Here is a 9,266-nt window from a genome sequence, read left to right on the forward strand (position 1 = left end):
CACACACTCCTGGGGTCAGACACAGAGTGAAGCTCCCTGCACACCGTCCCATTACACACTTCCAGGGTCAGACACAGGGTGAAGCTCCCTCTACACCGTCCCATCACACACTCCCGAGGTCAGACACAGAGTGAAGCTCCCACTACACTGTTGTTGTTGATGCCCCATTCTCGAGTTGGACAGACACTGTAACAGCAGGACCGTTAAGTAGCTTCATTGTCCGCCTTGCAGCAAGAGACACAAGTCCCAGACAGGACACCCACCTCCTCTGCGAGGGTTGGATCACCGATGATATTTTGTCCTCGTAGAACTTCTTCATGGCGAATCTGTCCAATGCCTGGTCAGCACTGGGGAGGGGGAGGAGGAACAAATATTACCATAGGGAATTATGAGCTGAGTGAGGGGTACCCGTCCACCATCACGGCCTGGTACCACAACAACACACAGAGGCTGCAGAGAGTGGTGGACACAGCCCGGTCCATCATGGGCACAGCCCTCCCCACCACCGACAGCATCTACAGGAGGCGCTGCCTCAAGAAGGCACCATCTACCATCAAAGATCCCCACCATCTGGGCCGTGCCATCTGCTCGCTGCTCCCATCGGGCAGGAGGTCCCTGAAGTCCCACACCACCAGGTTCAGGAACAACGACTTCCCTTCAACCATCAGGTTCCTGAACTGACCTGCAAAACCCTAACCCCACCTCAGCAACGGAACACTACAGACCACCTCTCGCACTACAGTGGGCTTGTTGCTGAGTGTGGTTTATTATACTGAGGTCTTGTTTTCATGGTCATTATCTTCTCTTTGCTGTCTGGTATAATTTATGTATAACTTATGTTCTGTGTGTTGTCTGGACCCACGTGCCTGTGATGTTGCTGCAAGCAAGCCTTTCACCGTACCTGTACCTCCCCGTATTTGTGCCCGTGGCAATAAGCTCGAGAACCTGACTCACGCTGGGGGACAGGATGGGCATGCTCAGCACTAACAGCTTGTACAGAATGGAGGAACTGAGTTACAAGGAGAGGCTAGACAGGCTGGGATTGTTTTCCCTGGAGCGAAGGAGGCTGAGGGGTGACCTTATAGAGGTTTATAAAATCATGAGGGGCTTAGATAAAGTCATAGAGTCACAGAGCAATACAGCACGGATACAGGCCCTTCGGCCCAACCAGTCCATGCCGACCACGGGGCCCACCCAGCTAGTCCCAATTTCCTGCGTTCAGCCCATATCCCTCCAAGCCCCGCCCCTCCATGTACCTATCCAAGTGCTTCTTAAATGATCCTGTTGTACCTGCTTCACCCACTTCCTCTGGCAGCTCATTCCACACACTCACCACCTCAAACGTCTTTCACGCAGAGGGTGGTGAGTATATGAAAGGAGCTGCCAGAGGATGTGATTGAGGCAGGTACAACAGGATCATCTGAGAAGCACTTGGACAAGTACATGGATAGGAAAGGTTTCAAGGGATTCGGGCTAACCCCAGGCAAATGGGACTCACTCAGTGGGCACTTTGGTCGGCTTGGAGGAGTTCGGCCAGAGGGCCTGTATCTGTGCTGTATCACTCTGACTTTATAAATGCAGAGGCGGCACACTACACTCTCCCCTTTCACTACAGTGACACAGAACTGACCCCACGAGACACAGACACACAGTACTGTGTGTACAATAAAGGTCAGAACAGAGTAATCCAGAGACACTTTGCTCCGTACAGAATTATAGGGAGACACACTGTATGTTCAGCTAAGGGACACAGGAACAAGCTATGAAATAACTCTGTGGTCATTCAGGCACTGAAGGGAATGTGGTGATCAAATCCATTGTCTCTCTTAACCCTGCATCTTTGGATTAGCCCAGGGTCCAAGGGCCAATTGATTTTAGCTTCAAATAACTCAGTTTATTCTCTGCCCTTGGAGTAAAAATGCTCCAATATTCACGATCAGAGGAATATGGAGGAATATCAGAGTCCTATAGAGCTGCAACATTGCCTCGTGGCTCTTGAACTCACTCCTGACTAATGAAGGCCAACACTCCATACGCCTTCTAACCACCCTATCAACTTGTGCAGCAACTTTGAGGGATCTATGGACGTGGACCCCAAGATCCCTCTGTTCCTCCACACTGCTCAGAATCCTGCCATTCACCAGTTTGATCTTCCAAATTGTATCCTTACACATTTCTCCAGGCTGAACTCCACCTGCCACTTGTCTGCCCAGCTCTGCATCCTGTCTACGTCCCGTTGCAACCTACAACAACCTTTTGCACTATTGACTACGCCACCAACCTTTGTGTCATCCGTAAACTTACCAAACTACCCTTCCACTTCTTCATCCAAGTCATTTACAAAAATCACAAAGAGCAGGGGTTCCAGAACAGATCCCTGCGGAACACCACTGGTCACCGACCTCCAGGCCAAATACTCCCCTTCAACAACCACCCTCTGTCTTCTCTGGGCAATCCAATTCCATGGATCCAATTTTCCATGGATCCCATACCTCATGACTTTCTTCATGAGCCTACCATGGAACCTTGTCCAAAGCCTTGCTAATATCCATATATACCACATTCGCCACACTACCTTCATGAATTTGTCTTGTCACTTTCTCAAAAAACTCAATTAGGCTCATGAGGAACGACCTACCGTCACAAAGCCATGCTGTCTAACCCTAATAAGACTCTGCTTCTCTAAATCCTGTCCCGAAGAATCCTCTCTGATAGTTTGCCCACCACTGATGTCAGACTCACTGGTCTATAATTCCCAGGATTATCCCTTTTACCTTTTTTGAACAAGGGAACAACATTTGCCATCCTCCAGTCCTCCGGTACCACTCCTGTGGCCAGGGAGGCCTCAAAGATCATCACTAACACTCCAGCAATCTCTACCCTCACTTCCCATAGTAACCTGGGGTAAATCCTATCCGACCCGGGGGACTTAACTATCCTAATGCTTTTTATTAGCTCCAACAATTAACCTCGACATGCTCCAGTACAGTTGCCTGTTCAGTCCTGATGAAGGGTCTCGGCCCGAAAGGCCGACTGTTTATTTCCCTCCATGGATGCTGCCTGACCTGCTGAGTTCCTCCAGCACTTCTTGTGTATTGTTCCAGATACATCCAGCATCTGCAGAATTTCTTGTGTGCCTGTTCTACGCTGACCTCACATTTGTCTAAGTCCCTCTGCCTGGTGAACACTGAAGCAAAATATTCACTCAGGACCTCCCCTACCTCCTCCGCCTCCAGACACATTTCCCCCCCTTATCCCTGAGTGGTCCTACCCTCACCCTAGTCATCCTCTTGTTCCTCACATACCTGTAGAACATCTTAGGGTTTTCCTTGACCCTACTCACCAAGGCTTTCTCATGCCCCCTTCTAGCTTTCCAAACTCCCTTCTTAAGCTCCTTCCTGGCTACCTTAACTCACAAGAGCCCTGCCTGATTTTTACTTCCTAAACCTTAAATATGCTTCCTTCTTCCCCTTGACTAAACCTTCCATCTGCTGAATATTTTTGTCTCATAATGGTGACTGTTGTGAAAGCCCACTCAGTTCCCTGGCATCCTGCAGGGAAGGAGATCTCCTTCACACCAGCCTGTACCCTGCTCCAGCAATGCTCCAGACTCTGAAATGTCTCAGTGAGGCATTAAGTAAAAGGGCAGCGAGGAATGGGCAATAACTGTTATCCTTGTCAGCAAGTCTCTCATCCTGTGAACAAGTCAGTAATAAAAAGTAAACCTTCTGAAGTTTGTGAAGTTGGAGTCACCTGCTCCTTGCTGCAGTTTGGAACAAGTGGATTGCATGGAATGCAAGCAGTGGTACTCCTACCTTGCGGATATGTTGCTGTAATGCATGTAGGCGGCGATAACCACTCCTGTCCGACCACAGTTCCCCTGCAGTAAAACATATGAAGGAGTTAGTGCTTCCAACACACACAGTGCCCTACCTGTGGTTCAGGGGAATAGGAAGAGGGAACAAGTATCAAGGTTGTGGGGGGATGTTCCAAACTTTTCAGCACAGACATGGTGGGCCGAAGGGCCTGTTCCTGTGCTGGTCTGTGTTCTGAATCAGGGTTATTATCACTGACATATGACGTGAAATGTGCTGTTTTGCGGCAGCAGTGCAGTGCAAGACGTGAAATTACTGTAAATTACAAAATAAATAATTAGTTCAAAAAAAAAGGAATAACGAGGTCGTGTTCATGGGTTCATGGACCGTTCAGAAATCTGATGGCGGAGGGGAAGAAGCTGTTCCTCAAATGCTGAGTGTGGGTCTTCAGCCTCCTGTACCTCCTCCCCGATGGTAGTAACGAGGGCATGACCTGGCTGGTGAGGGTCCTTAGTGGATAGAGGTTTAGGATTTAGACCCAGTGAGGATGAAGTCCCATGGTGTGGGCGTGAAGGGGACCCTATAGGTTGTGGTGTTGCCCTGCCCTTGTCCTTGGTGGTAGAAGTCCCGGGCTTGGGAGGTGCTGTTGGAGGAGCCTGGGTGAGTAACTGCAGCCACTGTGCACCGGTGCGGAGGGGAGATCTGACATCTTCTGAGTTCTGAATCTCAGCTAACCAACAGTGGGGAATTAAATGCAATCCAATTACAGGCGACCTCCGCGTTACAGGGGAGTGCGTCCCTGGAAGGTGGCCCCAGTCATGATTTTCCATAACGTTAAGTTGCGTCACCTACGCACGTGCCAAGAAACGCGAGTTGAAAGAAAATAAAACTGACATTTATTTATTTATTCATTCACATGAATTCTGTAAGAGCAAATTTTATTCCGTATCTTAAATTTCTGGGGAGTGATCTGTGAATTCTGAAAGGGGGGAGGGTTTCCCTTCCCTGAGCGATTGTAATCTGGGGGCTCACCTGTATTGAGCTATTTAGCTGTTGACAGTGATCTTTAGTCCCTCATCCTCTGGTGTCAGAATAACTGTTCATTAACCTCTTGTGTCTCCTTGGGCTCTGTCTGAGCGGACAGCTCGAGTCCCAGAAGAAACACAGGCACCCCGGGTGTTAACCCGGGCCACACAGTGTTGATCTAGTGGGGAGTGAGTGCCAGGTTTCCCAGTGCAAGGCCCCATTCAACCAGACCAGGCCAGAGAGGTGTGGATGTACCCGAACCCTGCGGGTACAGAGAAAGTACCTGGTTCTCCGCTACAAGGTGCCCTGGTCCCAACAAAGGAGAACTGGAAGGAGGCGATTCCAGAGACGTGCGCACACGAAGCTACCTTGTCCTGGAGGAAATGACTTCACTTTCCAGGGTCATGGACAGGTTTTTGGTTAGGAAAGGTTTTGCCAAACGTGGGGAAATGGGACTGGCTTAGGTGGGCATCTTGGTTAGCATGGATGAGTTGGGCCGAAGGGCCTGTTTCTGTTCTGTATGACTCTGTGACTGTTCCAGACAGCTGATGCTCAGAGTCCCAGCTCGAGTCAGCATCTGCATCCCCCTCCCCGGGACCCAATCAGCAGCAGGATTCTCCTCCCCGGGACCCAATCAGCAGCTTGCAGTCTGTAGCAGAATTTCCAGGTGCGGGACTGTAACCCCCCCAAACCCACCCCCCTACCAGCTAGAAGGACAAGGGCAGCATCAGCACAGGGAAGCCCACCCCCTGGAAGTTGCTCCCCAACCCACACACCATCCTGACTTGGAAATATCTCGCCGTTCCTTCACCGTCGCTGGGTCAAAGTCCTGGAATTCCCTCCCTGACAAGCACTGTGGGTGTACCCACACCTCAGGGACTGCAGCACTTCAAGAAGGCAGCTCACCACCACCCTCTCAGGGTAACTGGGGATGGGCAATTAAGTCTGGCTCAGCCTGCGAAGCCCACGTCCCTTTAATAAATAATAAAACCTGCCACGCCAGCCCTCTGGTGCCCTCTTCAGTCTGCCCCTGGGATCTGTGCTGAGATCTGGTCCCGAGGTGTTGGAGGATCTCCTGAACCCTGAGTCCATCGGACTGGGTCCCTGGGCAGTGCCAGAGAGGTCCTCCCTGGGGGCAGGGCTTTCACTCAGACCTGTGAGGCAAGGCAAGGCAAAGGTATCCTGACGGGCTGCGTCTCAGCCTGGACAGCAACTGCTCTGGACTGACAGAACCTGCAGACAAACACTGTCCAGTCTGTCACAGGCCCGTCATCTCCTTCCATCCGGTCCACCTTCATGGTACGTTGATCAAGGAGGCTAACGGTATTGTCAGGGATACCTGCTACCCTGGCCATTCCCTTCTCTCTCTTCTACCTTCTGGGAGAAGACACAGGAGATTGAAAGCCCGGTCATCCAGACTCAGGAACAGGTTCTTCCCCACTGCTGTCAGACTCCTGAACCAGTCACCTCCCCCACACCCCCTTCCCAGTGGGGCTGCCGCATTCTCGAAACCTTAATTCTACTTCTTCCGTTACCGTCCCTTTAGCATTTCCTCCTGCACCACCTCAGTTTTCACTGCTGTACCTTGCACCCTTCTGTTGTTCTGCAGCCCTCAGTGTATTACTGCCGTACTTATCATCACCGTGTACACTGTTGACTCTGTAAGTTTCACGTGAGCAGGGAAGTTCATTGCACCCTGGTGTGTGTGGCAATAAACTGATCTGACTCTGGATCTGACGGCGGGGCTGGGGAACCACAGGACCACACCAGGGAAAGGAAAGGATCCCGGCATTCCCGATGGGAGAGGCTCCAGCACCGTCAACAGGCTAAAGAGACTGGCCTGCCCATCTCAGAGGAGGTTGAGGCAGGGGTTTAACACAAGTCTGACCACACTAGAATCGTGGATGGATGGGGTCCCAGAAGGCTGGAGCACTACCCCAGCACCAGCCCCTCTGACCCACCCCACCGAGAACCCAAGCCCAGAGCGAGTGACCGCACCGCGCACCACCTGTGTTCAGTCCGCAAGGACTACCCTCAGCTTCCCTGTTGCTGCCAATTTAATTCTCCTTCCCACTCCCACTCTGACCGTCGGTCTGTGGCCTCCTGCACTGTTACAGCAAGGTTCAACGCAAACCTGAGGAGCAGCACATCTTCCGTCTGGGCACAGTGTTACTGTCACTAAGACGAATGTTTTTCTAATTAAATTTTACTCCAGATTTATTTCATCATTTGATTTTAAGTTTGCAGCTGCCGTTTGGGGAACCCAATCATTCCTATCGCCCAATGGTCCAGACTTTAGCTGGGCCTCCATAACCTACCGCAGGCCGCCTCAGTGGCAGAGTCTGCGGGTTTGAGAAATGTCACCTTAGGCCAAAACCACAGGATGGGACAGAGCCTGAGTTAGGCCGACATCGGCCACCTCCACAGGCCAAAGATGGAGCCTGAGTTAGGCCGGCATTGGCCAACACCACAGCCAGGAGTGACCCTGAGCTTCCCCAGGGTGGTGGCACATGGAGCAGTTCAGAGACACAGGGGAAGAGTGAGTGGTAGCGAGGCCTCACCTTGTTGTGGATGACGACAACGTGCTGGGGGTCAGAGTTGAGCCAGGTGTCCATGGCCTTGCAGACGCTGCAGATCTTGTCCAGTGGGGGTGCGTGAAGGTCAGGCCATCCAAAGTCTTCCACCTGTGGTCAACAAAGCCCCACAGTGACAAACTGTGAGACCCAGACCCTCCCTGTGGGGGGGGCAGGGCTGCTCCCCCCCACCCTGACCCCCACACACCCCCAAACTAACCACCCTTCCCACACCCTTCCCTCAATACCAAACCCCACCCTCTCCTTCCATCCTACCTCACCCCAACCTCAACTCTTCCCTCAACTCCACCCCCAGCTCCTCCTCCCTACTGCCCCCGACCTCCCACCATTCTCCTCCCCACCCTCATGCTCTTACACCACCCTTTCTGTCTTCCCCAATACCAGCCCTCCCCCTAGGTCCACTCCCCTCCCCACCTACCCCTCTGCCCCCTGCCTCTCCCCGATCCCCTCTGCCCCTCCCGCCCCCCGCCCCCCCTCCCACAACTCCCCCTCCCCTCTCCCCTCTCCCAGGGCCGTACCTTGGGGTTGAGTTTACCGATGTCGTGCCGTTTCTCTGACAGGTTGAAGAGCTGAGGGGAGAGAGGGAAAGGATCAATGCGGACCGCAGTCACCGGGCATCGTCCCCACCGCAGGGAAACCCACTGCTCCTGCCCAGGGCACTCAGGCCTGCCCCATCAATTCCCTCCCCTTCCATCCACACCCCCATCAACCCCCTCCCCGCCATCTCCCCACCCATCCAGACCCACCCCATCAACCCCCAACCCACCCATCCATCCATCCATCCATCCATCCCCCCATCAACCCCCTCCCTCCCACCCACCTCTCCCACCACTCAGGAACTGACGGGATTGATTGGTTCCCTTCCAGACCCCAGCAGATACAGGCCATCCTGTCCAACTCCCCTCATTAAAGCCCCACCGATTCCAGGTATCAGTCTGGGAAAGCTTCTCTGAACTGATTTCAACACAACAAAGCCCTTCCTTAAACAAAGAGACTGATCCTGTCCGGTGGCCTCCAGATGTGGTTTCACCACTGCCCTGTGTAACTGAAGCATAACCTCTCTCCTTTTGTATTCAATTCTCCCAGCAAGAAACAATAACTGTGAGTTTTCCTATCCACTTGCTGTGTCGACACACACATCTTCAGCGAATCACGCACCAGGACCCCCAGATCCACTGCGTCTGTGAGCACCAAGACCCCCAGATCCGTGGTGTCTCTGAGCACTGCCGTCTCTCATTATTCAGACGACGTGCTGATGACACTTTCCCTTGTTAAACTCCATTTACCTCTTGGTCCTGGCCAGGGTGGCCATTCACTGGTCAGGCAGCGGGCAGTTGAGGGTTCTGCCCAAGCCGATTGCCCACCCCTCTACCGGGGTTACGCCCGTGCCTGTGTGTCCCTGGAGAAGGAGCACACGGTATCCACGGGTACCTTGGGGAGTTTCTGGGACAGATGGGCACCTCAGGGGTTTGAGTGCATTCTGGATAGTGACGACTGTGCAGTAACTTGAAGCTATTGACTGTAAGTAGTGTGAATCGTGGAGAATTGCAGTATTGTAATGATGCGATGCCGTAATCACGGAATAAAAGCTCCTTTGGACAAGGTGAGACTGCAGCTGGAATACTATTTGCAGGTCTGGTCTCTCTGCAGAACGGAGGATAAACGTGCATGGAAGGCAGTGCAGTGAGGGTTTACCAGATCCACTCCTAGGATGGCAGGTTTGTCCCACAAAGAGGGGTTAAACGGATGGGAATTTAACCTTCCAGAGTTTAAAAGAATAGCAGGTGATCTCATTGAAGTAGGTCAGGCAACATCTGTGCAGAGAAAAACC

General features: G+C 52.4%; 1 protein-coding gene across 8 annotated transcripts in view; it reads right to left on the reverse strand.

The window, feature by feature from the left end:
* The window catches only part of tns1b (tensin 1b), a 290,940-nt gene that overhangs the window by 124,809 nt on the left and 156,865 nt on the right, over positions 1 to 9,266 (reverse strand). For all 8 annotated transcript variants that reach the window (XM_052014032.1, XM_052014038.1, XM_052014015.1 and 5 more), the window contains 4 exons: positions 7,954 to 8,004; positions 7,403 to 7,525; positions 3,816 to 3,880; positions 264 to 347 (listed from right to left, as the gene is read on the reverse strand). In XM_052014032.1, the coding sequence (XP_051869992.1) occupies positions 264 to 347; positions 3,816 to 3,880; positions 7,403 to 7,525; positions 7,954 to 8,004 (323 nt within the window). The remainder of the gene's footprint in view (positions 1 to 263; positions 348 to 3,815; positions 3,881 to 7,402; positions 7,526 to 7,953; positions 8,005 to 9,266) is intronic.

The sequence above is a fragment of the Pristis pectinata genome, chromosome 1 (genome assembly GCF_009764475.1).
Source record: "Pristis pectinata isolate sPriPec2 chromosome 1, sPriPec2.1.pri, whole genome shotgun sequence".
In the NCBI taxonomy this organism is placed as follows: Eukaryota; Metazoa; Chordata; class Chondrichthyes; order Rhinopristiformes; family Pristidae; genus Pristis; species Pristis pectinata.